The 22,612-nt window shown below is 41.8% G+C and overlaps 1 protein-coding gene across 1 annotated transcript in view; it reads left to right on the forward strand.

Moving 5' to 3' along the window:
• nck2a (NCK adaptor protein 2a) overlaps positions 1-8,848 on the forward strand; it is a 38,070-nt gene extending 29,222 nt beyond the window's left edge. The window contains exons 3-4 of the mRNA XM_083777014.1: positions 6,861-7,678; positions 8,400-8,848. Of these exons, the coding sequence (XP_083633140.1) occupies positions 6,861-7,678; positions 8,400-8,594 (1,013 nt within the window). The 3' untranslated portion in view covers positions 8,595-8,848. The remainder of the gene's footprint in view (positions 1-6,860; positions 7,679-8,399) is intronic.
• The last annotated feature ends 13,764 nt before the right edge of the window (positions 8,849-22,612 follow it).

The raw sequence follows: 22,612 nt of genomic DNA on the forward strand, positions 1-22,612 counted from the left end.
GCAGCATGTCTGTTTTGACAGGACCAGCGTGTCTCTCTCTCTCACCTCGGCCCCCAACCCCAGGCCAATACCAGTGGTGGAAAGGAAGTGCTTTTACTCAAGTACTGTACTTAACCCATTCTGACCTGAGATCAGATTCATACCAGGTTTCCACTGGACACACACTGGTCTGATGAACCCATTCTGACCTGAGATCAGATTCAAAAAAAATGTCAGTCGTTCTTCGATTTTTCAAAAAATAGCAGACCTACAAGCTCGTAGCGCGCCACTCGGTGGCGCGCTATGAGCTTGTAGATCTGCTATTTTTCAATAGCTAAAGCACGACATGATGCTAACACCAAAATGGGTTCCCGTTCAGAATGGGTTAAGTACAATTTTGAGGTATTTGTACTGTACTTGAGTATTTCCAATTTACAGTACTTTTACTTCTACTCCACTACATGTACATCTCGGAGCCAACATTTTTACTTTTAATTCACTGCAATTATTTGAAAACTTTAGTTACTAGTTACTTTGGCGATTTTAACCACTTCAACCCTATACATGAAAATAGCCGATCTACAAGCTCGAAATGCGGCTATTTTCAATAGATTTTCTACACATTTAGAATTTGTGAAAAGTGACATTCTGCAATATGAATACTTTAACTTTTAGTACTTTAAGTACATTTTTGACGCCGATACTTTTACTCAAGTACATTTTCAATTCCGTACTTTTACTTGTAACAAAGTAGTTCTAAATTGCATTATTGATACTTTTACTTAAGTAAAACAATTGACATCTGGCCAATACCCGTCTTTTCTGCGCTCTTTGTCACTGTCTTTGGCATCTCTCCGTTTGTGACTGTATATTCTCTGCTAGATTGATGATCAGAAGAAGAGTCACTGGCACTAATGGCAGCGCTGGAATGATGGATTATCCATCTGTCCTCCCCGACCACGTCACATATTATTGACTAGCACATTATGGCCTAGTTCTGTTTCAATCTTTAGTACTCCATTTTTCATTGTTAAAAAGCCTGATTAAATCCAGTGGGTTAAGAACATTTAGCTGATGAGGCGATGGTGAGGTCTAAAAGGCCCTGACCCACAAAAATAATCATTGACGTGAGCACGAGTGACGCTTGTGTCACATTGTTCACATTGTCTTTCCTTTTTAAACAGTCTTAACCCATTCTGACCGGGCACCCATTTTGGTGTCGGCATCATGTTATGCTTTAGCTATTTAAAAATCACACACGTGTGAACTGAGTGGTGCAATTCACCCCCCCCCCCTCTCTCTCTCTCTCTCTCTCTCTCTCTCTCTCTCATTAGAGACACAGCACCTACCCTCTCTCTGTTTCTGGCGCCCCCTACTGGTATAAATAAGTCTCATAGTTACAGGTACACAGGTACACGGACATTGCAAGCTGGATGTAGGAGTGGTTGCACCACTCAAAAAAATAGCAGATCTACAAGCTCGTATCGCGCCACCGAGTGGCGCGATACGAGCTTGTAGGTCTGCTATTTTAGAAAAATCGAAGAGCGACTGACATTTTTAGAATCTGATCTCAGGTCAGAATGGGTTCATCAGACCAGTGTGTGTGTCCGGCGGAAACCTTGTATGAATCTGATCTCAGGTCAGAATGGGTTAAGGACCGTGCAAACGGGGAGCGATAAACCGTGCCTATAGTTCATTTTCAATGAGACCTGCGCTTTTGCTCTGAGAAGTCGCGGTTGCGACAACGCAAGCGTATTTACGTGAGCGCGGTCCCGTGAATTTGTTGCGCGCGTGCCGTGGTTTTTCACGTGCACACACCCCCCGCGACTCACCAGACCTGGATTCTGTTTGCTGCTTGCTGTTGTCGCGCCCCTCTTCAACAGACCTGGATTCTGTTTACGCCCCTCTTCAACAGACCTGGAGGAGACCTGTGTTGATCCAGGGCGACAACGCCTGCGTTCCTCCCTTCACGTTTGCAAAGGCCCTTTATGTTTCTAGAATGTGCAAACAAACATACATGCACTGCAATACACGTTTTGAAATGAAAAATAGATTACCGTGATGCTACCATCTTAGTTGGTCTGTGCTTGCGTGTCAAAGCTCCAAAATAGAACCGAACTCTGAAAGATGCATCAGCAAGGTTCTGGCTGCACCCATTTTACAACTCCAGGTGTGGAATTGATTGAAATATTTTTGCTTTGATTTGTTGATATAAACAAAATGACTAAATATCAAAACACTCTTGTAGATTATTCAGTAAATCGAAAAAGTAACCGACAAGATAATTGCTAAGAAAATCATCAATAATTGCAGCTACAGGGTACATTTGATGACGCGAGCATCTGACACTTTTAGTGTCAGGGCCTTAAAGTCCTGTCCCTGCAATGTCATCTAATGGGAGTTATTGGATCGTAAAAAGAACAGAAGAATCTGATGGATCTTGACTTAATTCAGTCACTAGTGTGGAATACAGCTGTCAAATGGTCAATAATGTCCGTATTTTCAATGCTAGTTTTTTCATTTATCTTGCAATAATGTGCGTCTCCACTCCCCAGTCAAGGCATAGTTCAATTGTAAAGGGATGCACGCTGTTCTCTTGAGTTAAAGGGCCAAAGATATTCAACAAGCGTCCTACCTATAGTACACACTAGTGGCTGTTTGACTCCTTTCACTTTGTACTGACGTAGTGTATCCACATAAGGTGTGAGGGTTCTATCAGAGAATATGAAGCAGGAAGAAAAATCGGATTCCTTGTACTGTCTCGCACATTGATCCATAGATCCATATCTTTGAAGTATCTCTGGGATTCCCTTTTGGGATGCGTTTCTGAACTATAAATAGATTGTATCATCAACCAGTTTGTGAACAATCTATCTATAACGCAAGGCCTTCATTACAGTCCTGTAATGATCTCAAAAATAATTTTAAAAGACTGTCACACACTCACATGCACATTATGTCAACAGGATATGCTGCAAATTATGTTGGCGTATTTTGTGAACTTTGAGCACTTCCCGACAGTTTTCTGAAATAACTATGTTTCTATATTCAGTGGTGCTCAATATTTCATGTCGAGGACCCCAAAATTTTTATGTAATTGGTGTCCGACCCCCATCTGAAAATGTTGTTCCAGGAACCCCCCCCCCCAGAAGCAAAGATTTGAGTTAAAAACGTTCGCTCTGGAAGAATATACATTCAAAGATTTGTGCCACATTTTCATGATTCTTCAGAAATGGCAGACCTACAACCTATGAGATTGTAGATCTGCTATTTTTCACTAGCTAAAGTATAACTTAATGCTAAAAACACCAAAAGGGGTTCCCAGACAGAATGGGCTAGATAGAGAACTTAACGTGGCAGATGTTTGTGTAGTACGGTACCACCACAGGGCAGCCCTGCATGACACGAGAATAAAACAAACCCCATACAGTCAACCTTCCATTTCATTGAGTCCTAAGTGCTCTTGTACATCATGCCGTTGAGATATCGGTAGTGCATGCATGGCTTACTTCCAACTACTGAACACGTTTCATAGCTCCCGATGCAATGGGTATGCTGGTATGGTATGTTTGGTAGAAGGAAGACTCACTTCAGCCAGGAGCCTCTGACCCAGAACTTAAGTTCTCAGGGTCTTTATATGCATGGAGACCTGCTGTGGTGGAGCCCAAGGGGCTGTTGCTTATTGAATAACATGCTATGTCCGCATAGTGAAGACATATAGGTGAAGGTTGGGGAGTGAACGTGACGTGTGGGACGGGATAATGTAGGCGTGTGTGTGTGTGTGTGTGTGTGTGTGTGTGTGCACGGCGTGCGTGCGTGTGTGTGTGCACGGCGTGCATGCTTTTGCTGAGTTGATGAGGGCTTAAGGGAGTGCATGTCTGCTACCCCTCTGTTTTCGAACCCATGGCCTTTCAGCCTGGCTCCTGGATATGATATTCTGTACAAGTCTCAATATAATGCAGATCACCAAGGTCTATTATGTTGTACCTGATCAGTATTCCTGTCCTCTTATCGCTCTCTTTTCAACTCCCTCATTATCCTCATCTTTTTCATGTTTTTTTTTAAACCATCTTCATTGATGTGACTAGTACTACATGTGATGAAATGGCTTGTGTGCATGTGTGTGCGCGACTGCGACTGCGCGTGCATGTGTGTGTGTGTGTGTGTGTGTGCATTTGTGCATGTAGGTGCTGGAGCAGCTCAAGCTGGCTCCAGTACGTTCACTTTGTGCGTCGTCTGCGGCAATCGTTCTTACTTAGTCTGCTTTGCACGTTCTTCCATTTGACAGGTGAAAAACTAGTTTCCGTGTGATGTTGTAGTTCCCACGTGGCCTCCAAAGCTCTCAGTGTGTTTTAAACAGACGCCTTTGTTGTCCCAGAGTGGGGTGAGTGTGTGTTTTTTAACCGACGCCTTTGTTGTGTTGTTGGAGTGGTGGAAGAATCAAGACAGGTACAGGGAAGGAAGCACCTTTGATCCCGTGGCTTGCTGTCAGTATCAGCTGCTCCACTTTTTCCCCACCCCTGTCTGTCTGCCAAGTTAAGTTCCAACACCTATTTTCAGCCCTCTGATTAGCAGAGGTTTGCAGTATAAGAACGTGGAGATTATACAGATGGAACAAGGAGTTATAATGAGCACTGGATTCCCAAAATGATGGCCATGATGTACTTTTTCTCCCGGCTATATTTGGCAGGAATGTCTCTTCCGCAGTCCTCCTTCGGGGAATCTTCTCTAACCCATTCTGACCGGGCACCCATTTTGGTGTTGGCATCATGTTATGCTTTATCTATTGAAAAATAGCAGATCTACAAGCTCATATCGCGCCACCGAGTGGCGCGATACGAGCTTGTAGGTCTGCTATTTTTGAAAAATCGAAGAACGACTGACATTTCTAGAATCTGATCTCAGGTCAGAATGGGTTCATCAGGACCAGTGTGTGTCTGGCGGAAACCTCGTATGAATCTGATCTCAGGTCAGAATGGGCTAAGTATGTCCTCTGTCCCTATTTAGTGCAGCTCCTCAATTGGATTGCTGCCCCAATAAACCGGCGTTTTGCTTCCGTTTGTGGAGGCACGCAGAGACTCAGGCCTTGCTGTGCTTGTTCATCATCTGCTGATTCATTCACCAGAACCTCTCGCTAACTTTATAAATGCTGTAAGTCCTGCTGGTAGTTGTTGTTGTTGCTGGTGATTGATTTCCTGTGATTTTCGATGTGTAGTTATCCATCAATCTAAGTGTTTACATGTCAATAGAGGGTATGCACACGTGTGCATAAAGTATGAAAGTAAAGTGAGTTTAACGTTGTTTAAGCCATTTTGGGTTATACTTTAGCTATTGGAAAATAGCAGATCTACAAGCTCGTAGCGCGCCACCGAGTGGCGCTCTACGAGCTTGTAGGTCTGCTATTTTTGAAAAGTCGTGAAAATGTGGCGCAAATCTTTGAATATATATTTCAGAGTGAACATTTTTAATTAAAATATTGGCTTCGGGGGTCCCTGGAACTACATATTTTCAGATAGTGGTCCATGGCCCAATAGAGATAATTCTGGGGGTCCTTGACATGAAAAAGGTTTTTTTTTTACCTCAGTCCAAAATGGGTTAATGCAATCAGATAGGACTTTTCTGTTTGGATGTATGGGCTGTCAAGGCCAGAAAGTAGTTTTTTTTTGCCACTCAGTAGGCATTCCTGCGTAACTTCCCGGGTCTGATGATCATGTCACGCACATTCCCTCTATAGAAGGTGTGTCCAAACGTTTGTCAAACGGGGCCATATTAGAACATATTAAACCTCCAAGGGTCAACTACTGTACATCTCCTGACATAATGTACCTTCGGACTATAACAAAGTCACATTATGCATCACATTTAACCCATTCTGACCTGAGATCAGATTAAAAAAATGTCGATTACATCCTGACAGTTTCATTATTAACCCATTCTGACCTGAGATCAGATTAAAAAAATGTCAGTCGTTCTTCGATTTTTCAAAAATAGCAGACCTACAAGCTCGTAGTGCGCCACTCGGTGGCGCGCTATGAGCTTGTAGATCTGCTATTTTTCAATAGCTAAAGCATAATATGATGCCAACACCAAAATGGGTGCCCGTTCAGAATGGGTTAAACGATTCTATTTGACCATCATCATCAATGGTCTTTTGTCAGGTGCGCGCTGTGAACAAAAAGTGTAAGGTAAAACAAGTAAGGTAAAAAAAAAGAGAGAAAGAAATACAAGGAACACTGATACATTATACTCTGGGAAATGCCCAGGTTAAAAAAACTATAATGTAAAAATGTCCCATACTGTTCAATGTTGTTGTATTTATTTTTCCTTTCTATAGCTATTTTGAATATTAAAAGGGCTGGCACTATAAGCTGAGGCTTCTGCCAAACACTCCCTTTTGGTCAAAAAAGAAAACCCTGAATACATTGTATAAGGTGTGTGTATTTTAAATGACCAATAAACTTGAACTTGTAATACAATGAATGAGAGGGTATACAATGAATATAGGGTATACACGTGACATCATCATCGTACCCGGAAGTTATGCAGGAACGCCTACCGAGTGGCAAAAAAACCCCCTACTTTCTCGACAGCCCATACATCCAAACAGAAGAGTCCTATCTGATTGTAGTAACCAACGTTAAACTCCACGTCACTTCATGCATGTGCACTGCATACCCTCTGTTCAGGTATGAAGCTGCGGGCCATATAAAATTCGTCCCCGCATTTGGCCTCGCGGGCCGCACTTTGGACACCCGGCTCTATAATAGCATGCAAAGCCTTAGTAACATGTATAATATTAGAAAATCAACACTATCTGTGCTCACTGATTAAGTTGATTCTTTCCATTTGTATTTGTCCCCCTCGCTCTCCACAAATCTCAGGCTTGGGAAAGACCAAGAGGAAGACGAGTGCCCGCGATGCTTCCCCGACGCCAAGCTCAGACACGGAGTACCCGTCTAATGGCAGCCGGGGAGGAGGCGACGGCGGCGGAGGAGGAGGAGGAGGAGGAGCCACCGAGAGAGTCTACGACCTCAGCGTTCCCGCCGTGGTCAAGTTCGCCTACGCCGCCGAGAGGGAGGACGAGCTGACCCTGCTGAAGGGCTCCCGGGTGGTGGTGATGGAGAAGTGCAGCGACGGCTGGTGGCGGGGCAGCCAGGCGGGGCGCGTGGGCTGGTTCCCCTCCAACTACGTGCAGGAGGAGGAGCCGGGCGGGCCGACGACGGACGACGGGAGGGAGGAAGACCACCCGGGCGGGCCCCGGGGCCACGGGGCGGGGGACCCGCCTCTGGCCAACGGGCGCGGCGGCAGCGGCGGCGGCGGGCCGCTGCAGCTCGTTCAGACTCTCTACCCCTTCAGCTCGGTGACGGAGGAGGAGCTGAACTTTGAGAAGGGCGAGGTGATGGAGGTGGTGGAGAAGCCGGAGAACGACCCCGAGTGGTGGCGATGTAAGAACTCGCAGGGCCTGGTGGGGCTGGTGCCCAAGAACTATGTGACGGTGCTGAACGAGGGCCACGTCGTCATGGCGCCGTCGTCCGTGCCCGGGTCCCCCCAGGGCCACGCGGCCCTGGGACCGGCGCGCTCGGGGAAGTTCGCCGAGAGGGACTGGTACTACGGCAACATCACCCGACACCAGGCCGAGAGCATTCTCAACGAGAGGGCAGAGGAAGGAGACTTCCTCATACGGGACAGCGAGTCATCGGTGAGTGAGCAGATTGAAGTATTATTACTTGTCGAAAAGACAGTTTTCTGAAATGAGACCTATGTTTCTGTATCAGTGATGCTCAATATTTCAGGACCCCAAAAAGGATATGTAATTGGCCATCGACCCCCATCTGAAAATATGTGATTCCAGGAACCCCTCGGAAGCAAAGATTTGAGTTAAAAACGTTCGCTCTGAAAGAATATATATTCCAAGATTTTCAGGATTAAAAAAAAATAGCTGACCTACAAGCTATGAGCTTGTAGAGCTGCTATTTTTCAATAGCTAAAGTAAAACATAATGCTTAAAACACCAAAAGGGGTTCCCGCCCCGAGAATGGGTTAATGATGAAAGTGTATTTATTTGTATAGCTGAACCAGGGTTACAATGTGCTTTAGAGAACAAGGTTAAAAGAGCAGCAAGATGCCCATAAAAATATATTAAAAGTGCAGTTCATGAGTACACGCTGAGTAGTTTATTGTTATTTAAAGTTACTCCGCTGTCCATTGAATGGAAAGCTTTTTGCCACCAAAGAGACAGACTTTGTTTACAGACCATCACTTACTGTAGTATACTGCCACCTGCTGTTACACAGCAGCATGTACAACCATAAAACTTCACATTTCTCTTGTCATTTGTAACCCTTTCAAATCCATCTGTGTGTGTGTCTCTCTCTCTCTCTCTCTCTCTCTCTCTCTCTCTACCTCTCTCCCTCTTTCAGCCCAATGACTTTTCGGTCTCTCTGAAGGCGCCGGGGAAGAACAAGCACTTCAAGGTGCAGCAGACGGAGGGAGTGTACTGTATCGGCCAGCGCCGCTTCAACTCCATGGACGAGCTGGTGGAGCACTACAAGAAAGCTCCTATTTTCACCAGTGAACACGGCGACAAGCTGTATTTGGTCAAAGGGCTACTGTGACTCCCACACACACACACAAACATACACACACCAACACTGGAACATGCTTGTATGACGCGCGCATACACAGATTACTGTACACTACCTGTCTTAATGCAAGCCTTATACAGTAGCACGGGAGGGGCTGTTATCATCCCACACTCTTATCTACTGTTTCAGGATTTATAATTATTAGGTGAAATTATCTGTAGCCATAGAGCCCAGAATCCCCAAGACGGCAAGCAATGTGTGAGCAAGATGTTCAAAAACACCTTCATTAACCCGTTTTGGTGTTAGCATTACGTTATGCTTTAGCTATTGGAAAATAGCAGATCTACAAGCTCATAGCGCGCCACCGAGTGGCGCGCTACGAGCTTGTAGGTCTGCTATTTTTGAAAAATCGAAGAGCGACTGACATGGAAGACATTTTTTTAATCTGATCTCAGGTCAGAATGAAAACTGTCAGGATGTAGAAGACATTTTTAGAATCTGATCTCAGGTCAGAATGGGTTAAGGCGCACAACATATCCAAGCCCCTCTTTATTTCTTGGTGTGAGAGGCAAACTATGTCAGTGAGCACATCAGCTGCTAACGAAAACTGTTTAAGGTCTTGTTTTGTGGGGTCACTGCGACTTTTAGCCTACGCACACACACACACACACACGCACGCACGCACACAAGCACGCACGCACACACACACACGCTAAAGTATTGTTGTTAAACCACCCCATACATACAGTCAGGACAAGTGTTGAGAACATTTTGAGAGAGAGGATGTGCTCTGGCAGGACCGTAGATTATATTGTCTCGTGTTATTCCTGTCATTGTTGCCCGGCGTGTATTTTGTTCCATTCTTGTTCAACTAAATGGACTCCATTAAAGTGTTTTTATTTTTGAAACCCTTTTTTTAAAGATTTAATTTGGGGCGTTGTTATTCCTTGTTTAACGTTGAAACGGAGAGTTATGACAATCTCGCCGTGATCACATGGGCCATGCATCACATGTGCCTCATCAACGCCCATCATGAGGTTTCAATGTTTGAAACTGTACAGTTAGTGTTCGGAAATATTGGTCACCCGATGGCAAGAGTTACTTGTGCATTCTTCTTGTTCTTATCTCTAAGCACGCCCCAAACGAATTCCAAATCAAGTCGTGAGTTGGTTTTGAACAATACATTATAGAAAATAATGTATATCATAGGAATATTCTAAGTCTAAGTCTATGGGAGTGTCGTAACTCTCTCTCTTGGCTATCTGGGTGGAGAGGCGGGGGAAACCTAGGACAGAGAGAGAGGAGATACATGTGAGAAAAGATGGAGCTCGGATTTTAGGTCCTTGAGCTCACAGGGAGCATAATCTGTGCACTACCTGGCTGAGCCACCAGGCACCCACTTTTATGCTGTAATCTAACCATCTCTGAAGGGAACAATCATCCACCCGATGATTTCACAAAGTGACCGTAATACCCCCCTGCGCACGCGCGCACGCGCGCACGCGCGCAAACACGCACACACATTTTAATCCCAAATGTCGTCATTCGTCCATGTGATATCTGCCCCTCTATCCAGACTTGTCTTCCTAGTCTTTATTTCCTCCTCTCTTATTGTTTTTTTTCCCCTTCAAACCGGTATTTCTTGATCCTTTGAGTGATTGTTTTAAACGTATGGCTTAATATTTAATATATTCTAGCTACAAAGGAGGAGGACTCTGTCGGTTTGAATGTCTGTCGATCAACCAACCAACCAAATGTGCCACCACCCACCTCCCCACTCGCTGCACTGCCATTTGTCCGTTTTTAGCTCCACAATAATGAACTGTACGCATTCAAACTCACAGGTACTTTTCTATTCCAATATGTCTCCAATAATGAATAATTCCAATAATTCTCCAACACTTCGGATGTAAAAGAGTTGAGGCGTTATTTCAAAACGGAAAGACTACCTTTTGGTAGCCTTCCTGGCCCAGCTTATTTTGTTTAATAATATATTTTGAGTTCACAGACTAATCTGAACGCTCGGATATGAAATGAAATGGCTTAGTATGTAGAATTGCTCATCGCAATATCCTCCTGCAAATACACAAAATTACCTCTTGATTTCATATTTATCAAACTATTGCTATGATGCGAAGAAGAGGAATAGCAATGACTCTCCTCAGCTATAAGTAGACCCTGAGAACAGAGTATTAAGAACAGGCATAATCGTAAGCTGTATGTTATTATAATAATACATTCATAAACCAACCAAGTTTCTCAGCAATTAGTTAATTTAAACCAGTCCAACACTTTTGGCTGTAACAAAACCAATGCTGATTCAAAGCAAGTTAAAAGCATATTTTCATTGATGTTCTGTCTTTAAAAGTTGTGTAAAACAAAGTCTTCAATTTACTTCTGCTTTATGAACGCCGTATAAAAAAACAAGATTTATTCTAGTCTTACCAAACCTTTGTTTATTAATTTGGTTTTGTTTCCTTTGGCTATGTGCTTCTGTTTACCAATGAGAGTATCGGATCATGGGGTTCTCAGCTTTTATAAGACATGATATATCATTCTGAATGTTATTGAACATTGTTATTTAATTCTTATTTCCACTGTATGTATATATTCAAAATGAGATCGGCTGCATAAATTAATCGTTCTGATCCAGCTATATGGTACTGTACCACCGACAACATGGTAAGAATTGAAATACTTTTGTTCAATAAAAGTTTTTTGCAGAATACTTAAGACAATATGTACTTGGGGTCAAAATCTGTTGCTGTTATGTTGTGATTCATCTCTTTTATTTTATTTTATTTTTTATAAGACACCTTCCCAGTTGTACCAAACATTTTGAACATTTTAATCTTTAATGACATGCCCAATCTGTAAATAAAGCCTGCTTCTACTGCTTTTCTACTGAAGAAAGTGTCCAGCAGAGGAACTATTCAGGGAATCTCAATAGAATTACACCTTGGCAAATGCTCCCCTTTCTCGCTGACAATGTTCCATTTCTGACAATGCACTGACTTGCCAATTATAGCAGAACATGTGAAGTTCTCAAAAGGCACATCTTGTAGTGCCTCACAGCTCACACCTACTCCTGCCCAACACGTGCTGACTGACAGGCCAATAATTGTTTGTACAGAAAGACGCTCAAAGCCAGATGTGTTGCGGTGGATTCTAACCGCCGAATTGGTTTTTTACAGTGTTTTTTTCGTCGACTAAAACTAAGGTGAAAATTGTTCGTCGACTACCTTTTTCCACTGACAAAAACTAAATGGAAACTAAATGAATATACTGACAATTTCATCAATAAATAAACTCTTAGGAAGGGACTATAGTGGATATCCAGTATAAGTCATTTTACACTTGGTTTGCATGCTGCAAATAGCCAATCTGCAAGCGCTCTGCGACATCAAGGCCCACCAAAATACATTTTAGTCGACTAAATCAACTGTAGATTTAGTCGACTAAAATCCTATGATATTTAGTCGACTAAAACTAGACTAACACTAAGACATTCCAGGTGACTAAAATGTGACTAAAACTAACTACTATGAACTATTCAAAAGACTATAGGTGAATCCCAATTCAGGGTGTTCACCCTACAAGGTGCGGTACTAGGTAGGATAGGGTAGGGCACTGCACTGGCACTACCCTGTGGAGGTGGCATAGTGCACACGCTCTGTGGAATGGGACAGCTTCACTTCGGAGCCGAGTGGAGCTGGGCGGAGCCGAGCGTTTCCGACTGGCAGCCATTAGTGTTTACACCGCACTGACCATAAGACCTCTTAAAACTACTTTTGTAGGCCACGGAATTTACTTTCAAGTTATTTTAGGGGAGTATTCAGTTGTTTAAACTTCATATATGTGGTCAATTAATCATAAAACGGCCTATTTAAAAAATATCCCACAACGATGTATTAATAAACTAGTACTTTACTTTTACTAGTTACGACTATGACTAAAACTAAAATCCAAATGTGCTGCCAAAAACAGTGGCGCCAACCAAGCCAGCTGCAGGTTGACACGAGGCGTGTGAGATATAGATTTTTACCCTGCTCTTACCAATGAGCAATCGCAAAAAAATTACCAATGTCTCTTTACATGAGCCATCGTTGTACTACTAGATGACGCACAAACATGCAGTACGCCATGTGTCTTCAACTGACGCCTTTGGAATATGACCTTCATCTATAAGAGAAAAAGTATTGACAATGTGTTCACAGGCTATAGCTAGGCCCAGGCCAGCCTTGACATTGATTTCACAAAGGATGATTCCATTGAGATGTTATGATTGATCCATGTCCGTTAAACTACTCTACCGAGGTAGTGGTTCTACACTATGTTGCAGTTCAATTAGTTTACTTTCCCAACACTGAGGGCAGCTATCAAGACAGAGGTCTGTCCACCAGCCACAGTATAGGAATCAATCAAAAAAATGATGGAAGATGGAAGAAAACTGGAAGTCCTAATGAGCGGTGGTAATGGCTCGTCTGAGAAATGACTGGGCTGTGGGTCCAGTACACACAAACCCCCAAAAGATGGCAGTACAGGACTTGTTGTATAGAGCAGGGGTAGGCAACCTTAGGCATGGGTGTGCCAACATTGGCACAGTGAAGGGTGATTTGATAACAAAAAAAACAATTCAACATAATGTTAAGATGGCACACTAACTATCAAGAAAATAAAAACAGCACTTCAAGTGAAAGAGGTTGCCGACCCCCATGGGATAGACTGAGTATGGATCATTAAAGCATTGGCATGTGTCTCTGTCAGTGATCATCCTCCACACACATGCTGGCACATGTACACTGTTCATGTCTAAACTTACACAATATGCATAAATTGATTGAAGGCACACTTGATTATAGGCCTACTAGTCTAAATTACACATGGAGCATAGTGTAATTATCCAAGAGGAGCTGCCTACAAAATACAAAAGTGGATTATATTAACTATAATGTTGGGCTTTATTTTTGCAGGTTAATGTATTTTTTCTTTTGTTTCTTACGACCTGTTCATTGCATAAAATATCATGAGGGCCTCGAGCTCACGCTGCAACATACTGCAGTGGAAAGCAGTTGGGAACCACTTACTTTACTTTGAAGTCTTTGAATCTGTCACTCCAACTGAAAACTGTCAGCATTGTTAGCATAATGCAAATGTACAAAATGGAAATCCTACATTCACTTGCTTCCTACTATGTATACATATTTCAATTTTGTTCTATTAGTGTCTCCAGTGCTCGTTCACTTATGTCCTCTCAGAATGCTGGTAGAAACACAAGAATGTACTGCAGTACTGTTGTATTTCCATAACAGCAGATAAATATACATAATACATAACCCGCTTTAACTGGTTTTGACGCAACCATATAGCCATGAGCAATACACAATTATATGCTGCTCATAGCTGTCATTGTAACGGTTAACAGCAATGCGAAAGTCTCCTTTCATAAAAAAATATTAAAATAAATCTATAATATGTAGTTGTTGCTTTGTGGTACTGAAGATCAGTGACATGCTGATACAAATGTCTAGTTCAAAGCCAAGGATAGCATGTTTTCTAGTTTGTATTTGTCTCGAATCTTTGAGGCCAGAGAAAGACTTACCTCAGAGGAGAGGTAAAAGTGTGGGAATGTGACCCAGAAATGGACAAAAAGGAAAGGTTTTACTTTTCCCTTGCCTCTAAACCAGTTGTTTTCAAGCTTTTTCCATGATTCATTCTTCATTTGAGCCACGGTCCAACATTTGACATTTAGACTCTCAGACCCAAAACTAGATATTTTCTTGTCGTTGGATAATATTTTGTCCACAATTCCATGCTGTATTGATGTGGTACGGTTGGTACAATTTGGAGAGATAACAGCCAAATGTTGATGTAAATTCTTAATTCCGACTATAGGTCGCATTTACTACGAAAAACTGCATTTCTGTGTGTCACGTCACGCCTCCATATATGGTCACCCAGCTAACATGTCCACCTGGGCCCAATTGGCTATGGGCTTGGGTTCCAAGTGGGCCGTGCACCCAGTATTCACAAAGGGCCCACCCGTGTTAGCCCATATGGGCTTATGTGGGTTTCTAACTGGGTCTTAGGTGGTATCCAAATGGGCCATTTTATTTCAGAACCATGTGTGCCACCTGTGTTTGCCTATATGGGTTTGAACTGGGATATGATTGGGCCTTAAGTGGGTACCAGCTGGGCAAATTATCAGGCCACACTTGTGTCCGCCCTCATTGTCTTCCATCCTGTTTCTGTTGTCACCTGCTGTCGATTGTTCATTCCTACGGATTGGATGCAGTGCGCCACATTGGCGGTGTTTCCAGTTTTCTGTAGTAGTTTCTTCAAGTGTTCAAACTTTATGACTGGATAGCACTCGATCTGTAGAGTCCTACATTACTATCTCCTACGATCAAGGGTTAGGGTTAGGGAACTGTAGCATGCCGTTTTTCATCATTTTTGAGGACGAAAATCACTCCGACACCATGGACTATAGCCCATGGTCTGGAAGTGATTTTGTCTTTTTTTCAAATCCTCGTTTTTCATCATTTTTGACCATGGATTATAGCCGGGTTAGGGTTAGGGTTATGTTCCACAGGCTAATAAAGTGTAAATGTCAAGAAAAGGTTTGGGAACCACAGTTGTAGAGGGACTATAGAATAGATAGATGTTGATAGTATTAAGTTAGTTACTTTGACAGTGTACAAATGGAACCAGTTTTCAGCAGGTCAAATGAGGTACAGAAAACCGTATGACTCCCAGGCTGATCTCACTGGGGGAAAACTGTATGAGTTTATTTGTTTAAGAACTAACAATCAATTGAAAAATATATTCTGGATGTGACACTTACAAGCCGAATTAGCGCAGTTGGTAGAGCATTAGACTGAAGATCTAAAGGTCCCTGGTTCAATCCAGGCTTTCGGCAGTTGAAATGAGGTACAGAAAATCCTATGAATCTTAGGCTGATCTCACTGGGTGAAAAACTTTATGAGTTTTTTTGTTTAAGAAGTAACAATAGGATAGGATTAAAAAATATCAGCCAAAATCCAACTCCAAACTCTAACTCACAGGCAAAGGAAGACTGTTGTTGCAGATATCAATAGGTAACTGAGTTAGGGTGCTGTCGTCATTGTCTGGAGATTGAAGGTTCAAACCCCACTGGCCCACTCAACTATTTACTGTGAAGTTTTCCTTTCCACACTGACATCAAGTGGCCTGGAAATTCCAGCTGAACTGTGTGCCGCTAAGTGGCCCAGCGGATAAATCACAAGTTATCTGTAGAGTACCTTGTAGAATTATGCTAGTTCAAACCCAACACACTCAGTAGGAAGGTGCTGGTTTTTGACGTGCCAATCATTCTGATTGACAGATTCCTTGGCCAATCAGATCAGTCTGCCTTCAGCCAATCCTAGGGCTCCTTACATTGTCTCCTCCAATCAAATGGTCGCAGACCCGGACCACTTCCTTGTTTATAACTGGATGAAATACTCTGACCTGTTTTAGATTTATAGTGATTCTTCAACTTCATTTTCTTCATTTTCACAGTTTTTGATGTTTTATTAATATAATTGATCATTCTAGATCACTGCTAGATCTGTAACAATCTTCTCTTATGGGGTTAGGGTTAGGGTTAGGGTTAGGGTTAGGGTTAGGGTTAGGTTCAGGTTCAGGTTCCACGGGTTAATAAAGTGTAAATGTGGGGGTCCTTGACAAGAAAAGGTTTGGGAACCATTGTTGTAGAGGGAATATAGAATAGATAGATGTTGATAGTATTAAGTTAGTTACTTTGACAGTGTACAAATGGAACCGGTTTTCAGCAGGTCAAATGAGGTACAGAAAACCGTATGACTCCCAGGCTGATCTCACTGGGGGAAAACTGTATGAGTTTTTGTTTAAGAACTAACAATACATTGAAAAATATATTCTGGATGTGACACTTACAAGCCGAAATAGCTCAGTTGGTAGAGCATTAGACTGAATATCCAAAGGTCCCTGGTTCAATCCAGGCTTTCGGCACTTGAAATGCTGTACAGAAAATCCTTTGACTCTTAGGCTGATCTCACTGGGTGAAAAACTTTATGAGTTTTTTTGTTTAAGAAGTAACAAGTAACAGTCAATGTAAAAAGAAATACTGGATGTGTTACTTGCAAGCCGTAATAGCTCAGCTGGGAGAGCGTTAGGCTGTAGATCTGAAGGTTCCTGGTTCAAACCTGAGATTCGGCAGTTGAAATGAGGTACAGACAACCGTATGACTCTCAAGCTGATCTCACTGTGGGATGAACTGTATCAGTTTTTGTTTAAGAACTAACAATACATTGAAAAATATATTCTGGATGTGACACTTACAAGCCGAAATAGCTCAGTTGGTAGAGCATTAGACTGAATATCCAAAGGTCCCTGGTTCAGGCCAGGCTTTCGGCACTTGAAATGCTGTACAGAAAATCCTTTGACTCTTAGGCTGATCTCACTGGGTGAAAAACGTTATGAGTTTTTTTGTTTAAGAAGTAACAAGTAACAGTCAATGTAAAAATAAATACTGGATGTGTTACTTGCAAGCCGTAATAGCTCAGTTGGGAGAGTGTTTGACTGAAGATCTAAACGTCCCTAGTTCAATCCTGGGTTTCGGCAGTTGAAATGAGTTACAGAAAACTGTATATAGTTTCGGAAGACTTACTATAATATGTTGTTTTTCATGATTTTGAAGGATAAAAAAAAATACATACTATAGTTCATGGGTTTGGAAGACATACATGTGTACTTCATGATTTGGAGGATTAAAAAATATCAGCCAAAATCCAACTCCAAACTCTAACTCACAGGCAAAGGAAGACTGTTGTTGCAGATATCAATAGGTAACTGAGTTAGGGTGCTGTCGTCATTGTCTGGAGATTGAAGGTTCAAACCCCACTGGCCCACTCAACTATTTACTGTGAAGTTTTCCTTTCCACACTGACATCAAGTGGCCTGGAAATTCCAGCTGAACTGTGTGCCGCTAAGTGGCCCAGCGGATAATTCACAAGTTATCTGTAGAGTACCTTGTAGAATTATGCTAGTTCAAACCCAACACACTCAGTAGGAAGGTGCTGGTTTTTGACGTGCCAATCATTCTGATTGACAGATTCCTTGGCCAATCAGATCAGTCTGCCTTCAGCCAATCCTAGGGCTCCTTACATTGTCTCCTCCAATCAAATGGTCGCAGACCCGGACCACTTCCTTGTTTATAACTGGATGAAATACTCTGACCTGTTTTAGATTTATAGTGATTCTTCAACTTCATTTTCTTCATTTTCACAGTTTTTGATGTTTTATTAATATAATTGATCATTCTAGATCACTGCTAGATCTGTAACAATCTTCTCTTATGGGGTTAGGGTTAGGGTTAGGGTTAGGGTTAGGTTCAGGTTCAGGTTCCACGGGTTAATAAAGTGTAAATGTGGGGGTCCTTGACAAGAAAAGGTTTGGGAACCATTGTTGTAGAGGGACTATAGAATAGATAGATGTTGATAGTATTAAGTTAGTTACTTTGACAGTGTACAAATGGAACCGGTTTTCAGCAGGTCAAATGAGGTACAGAAAACCGTATGACTCCCAGGCTGATCTCACTGGGGGAAAACTGTATGAGTTTTTGTTTAAGAACTAACAATACATTGAAAAATATATTCTGGATGTGACACTTACAAGCTGAAATAGCTCAGTTGGTAGAGCATTAGACTGAATATCCAAAGGTCCCTGGTTCAATCCAGGCTTTCGGCACTTGAAGTGCTGTACAGAAAATCCTTTGACTCTTAGGCTGATCTCACTGGGTGAAAAACTTTATGAGTTTTTTTGTTTAAGAAGTAACAAGTAACAGTCAATGTAAAAAGAAATACTGGATGTGTTACTTGCAAGCCGTAATAGCTCAGCTGGGAGAGCGTTAGGCTGTAGATCTGAAGGTTCCTGGTTCAAACCTGAGATTCGGCATTTGAAATGAGGTACAGACAACCGTATGACTCTCAAGCTGATCTCACTGTGGGATGAACTGTATGAGTTTTTGTTTAAGAACTAACAATACATTGAAAAATATATTCTGGATGTGACACTTACAAGCCGAAATAGCTCAGTTGGTAGAGCATTAGACTGAATATCCAAAGGTCCCTGGTTCAGGCCAGGCTTTCGGCACTTGAAATGCTGTACAGAAAATCCTTTGACTCTTAGGCTGATCTCACTGGGTGAAAAACGTTATGAGTTTTTTTGTTTAAGAAGTAACAAGTAACAGTCAATGTAAAAATAAATACTGGATGTGTTACTTGCAAGCCGTAATAGCTCAGTTGGGAGAGTGTTTGACTGAAGATCTAAACGTCCCTAGTTCAATCCTGGGTTTCGGCAGTTGAAATGAGTTACAGAAAACTGTATATAGTTTCGGAAGACTTACTATAATATGTTGTTTTTCATGATTTTGAAGGATAAAAAAAAATACATACTATAGTTCATGGGTTTGGAAGACATACATGTGTACTTCATGATTTGGAGGATTAAAAAATATCAGCCAAAATCCAACTCCAAACTCTAACTCACAGGCAAAGGAAGACTGTTGTTGCAGATATCAATAGGTAACTGAGTTAGGGTGCTGTCGTCATTGTCTGGAGATTGAAGGTTCAAACCCCACTGGCCCACTCAACTATTTACTGTGAAGTTTTCCTTTCCACACTGACATCAAGTGGCCTGGAAATTCCAGCTGAACTGTGTGCCGCTAAGTGGCCCAGCGGATAATTCACAAGTTATCTGTAGAGTACCTTGTAGAATTATGCTAGTTCAAACCCAACACACTCAGTAGGAAGGTGCTGGTTTTTGACGTGCCAATCATTCTGATTGACAGATTCCTTGGCCAATCAGATCAGTCTGCCTTCAGCCAATCCTAGGGCTCCTTACATTGTCTCCTCCAATCAAATGGTCGCAGACCCGGACCACTTCCTTGTTTATAACTGGATGAAATACTCTGACCTGTTTTAGATTTATAGTGATTCTTCAACTTCATTTTCTTCATTTTCACAGTTTTTGATGTTTTATTAATATAATTGATCATTCTAGATCACTGCTAGATCTGTAACAATCTTCTCTTATGGGGTTAGGGTTAGGGTTAGGGTTAGGGTTAGGGTTAGGTTCAGGTTCAGGTTCCACGGGTTAATAAAGTGTAAATGTGGGGGTCCTTGACAAGAAAAGGTTTGGGAACCATTGTTGTAGAGGGACTATAGAATAGATAGATGTTGATAGTATTAAGTTAGTTACTTTGACAGTGTACAAATGGAACCGGTTTTCAGCAGGTCAAATGAGGTACAGAAAACCGTATGACTCCCAGGCTGATCTCACTGGGGGAAAACTGTATGAGTTTTTGTTTAAGAACTAACAATACATTGAAAAATATATTCTGGATGTGACACTTACAAGCCGAAATAGCTCAGTTGGTAGAGCATTAGACTGAATATCCAAAGGTCCCTGGTTCAATCCAGGCTTTCGGCACTTGAAGTGCTGTACAGAAAATCCTTTGACTCTTAGGCTGATCTCACTGGGTGAAAAACTTTATGAGTTTTTTTGTTTAAGAAGTAACAAGTAACAGTCAATGTAAAAAGAAATACTGGATGTGTTACATGCAAGCCGTAATAGCTCAGCTGGGAGAGCGTTAGGCTGTAGATCTGAAGGTTCCTGGTTCAAACCTGAGATTCGGCAGTTGAAATGAGGTACAGACAACCGTATGACTCTCAAGCTTATCTCACTGTGGGATGAACTGTATGAGTTTTTGTTTAAGAACTAACAATACATTGAAAAATATATTCTGGATGTGACACTTACAAGCCGAAATAGCTCAGTTGGTAGAGCATTAGACTGAATATCCAAAGGTCCCTGGTTCAGGCCAGGCTTTCGGCACTTGAAATGCTGTACAGAAAATCCTTTGACTCTTAGGCTGATCTCACTGGGTGAAAAACTTTCTGAGTTTTTTTGTTTAAGAAGTAACAAGTAACAGTCAATGTAAAAATAAATACTGGATGTGTTACTTGCAAGCCGTAATAGCTCAGTTGGGAGAGTGTTTGACTGAAGATCTAAACGTCCCTAGTTCAATCCTGGGTTTCGGCAGTTGAAATGAGTTACAGAAAACTGTATATAGTTTCGGAAGACTTACTATAATATGTTGTTTTTCATGATTTTGAAGGATAAAAAAAAATACATACTATAGTTCATGGGTTTGGAAGACATACATGTGTACTTCATGATTTGGAGGATTAAAAAATATCAGCCAAAATCCAACTCCAAACTCTAACTCACAGGCAAAGGAAGACTGTTGTTGCAGATATCAATAGGTAACTGAGTTAGGGTGCTGTCGTCATTGTCTGGAGATTGAAGGTTCAAACCCCACTGGCCCACTCAACTATTTACTGTGAAGTTTTCCTTTCCACACTGACATCAAGTGGCCTGGAAATTCCAGCTGAACTGTGTGCCGCTAAGTGGCCCAGCGGATAATTCACAAGTTATCTGTAGAGTACCTTGTAGAATTATGCTAGTTCAAACCCAACACACTCAGTAGGAAGGTGCTGGTTTTTGACGTGCCAATCATTCTGATTGACAGATTCCTTGGCCAATCAGATCAGTCTGCCTTCAGCCAATCCTAGGGCTCCTTACATTGTCTCCTCCAATCAAATGGTCGCAGACCCGGACCACTTCCTTGTTTATAACTGGATGAAATACTCTGACCTGTTTTAGATTTATAGTGATTCTTCAACTTCATTTTCTTCATTTTCACAGTTTTTGATGTTTTATTAATATAATTGATCATTCTAGATCACTGCTAGATCTGTAACAATCTTCTCTTATGGGGTTAGGGTTAGGGTTAGGGTTAGGGTTAGGGTTAGGGTTAGGGTTAGGGTTAGGGTTAGGGTTAGGGTTAGGGTTAGGTTCAGGTTCAGGTTCAGGTTCAGGTTCCACGGGTTAATAAAGTGTAAATGTGGGGGTCCTTGACAAGAAAAGGTTTGGGAACCATTGTTGTAGAGGGACTATAGAATAGATAGATGGTGATAGTATTAAGTTTGTTACTTTGACAGTGTACAAATGGAACCAGTTTTCAGCAGGTCAAATGAGGTACAGAAAACCGTATGACTCCCAGGCTGATCTCACTGGGGGAAAACTGTATGAGTTTTTGTTTAAGAACTAACAATACATTGAAAAATATATTCTGGATGTGACACTTACAAGCCGAAATAGCTCAGTTGGTAGAGCATTAGACTGAATATCCAAAGGTCCCTGGTTCAATCCAGGCTTTCGGCACGTGAAATGCTGTACAGAAAATCCTTTGACTCTTAGGCTGATCTCACTGGGTGAAAAACTTTATGAGTTTTTTTGTTTAAGAAGTAACAAGTAACAGTCAATGTAAAAATAAATACTGGATGTGTTACTTGCAAGCCGTAATAGCTCAGCTGGGAGAGCGTTAGGCTGTAGATCTGAAGGTTCCTGGTTCAAACCTGAGATTCTGCAGTTGAAATGAGGTACAGACAACCGTATGACTCTCAAGCTGATCTCACTGTGGGATGAACTGTATGAGTTTTTGTTTAAGAACTAACAATACATTGAAAAATATATTCTGGATGTGACACTTACAAGCCGAAATAGCTCAGTTGGTAGAGCATTAGACTGAATATCCAAAGGTCCCTGGTTCAATCCAGGCTTTCGGCACTTGAAATGCTGTACAGAAAATCCTTTGACTCTTAGGCTGATCTCACTGGGTAAAAAACTTTATGAGTTTTTTTGTTTAAGAAGTAACAAGTAACAGTCAATGTAAAATTAAATACTGGATGTGTTACTTGCAACCCGTAATAGCTCAGTTGGGAGAGTGTTTGACTGAAGATCTAAACGTCCCTAGTTCAATCCTGGGTTTCTGCAGTTGAAATGAGTTACAGAAAACTGTATATAGTTTCGGAAGACTTACTATAATATGTTGTTTTTCATGATTTTGAAGGATAAAAAAAAATACATACTATAGTTCATGGGTTTGGAAGACATACATGTGTACTTCATGATTTGGAGGATTA

Source organism: Protomyctophum parallelum, assembly GCF_964188405.1.
Source record: "Protomyctophum parallelum genome assembly, chromosome: 11".
Taxonomy (NCBI): domain Eukaryota; kingdom Metazoa; phylum Chordata; class Actinopteri; order Myctophiformes; family Myctophidae; genus Protomyctophum; species Protomyctophum parallelum.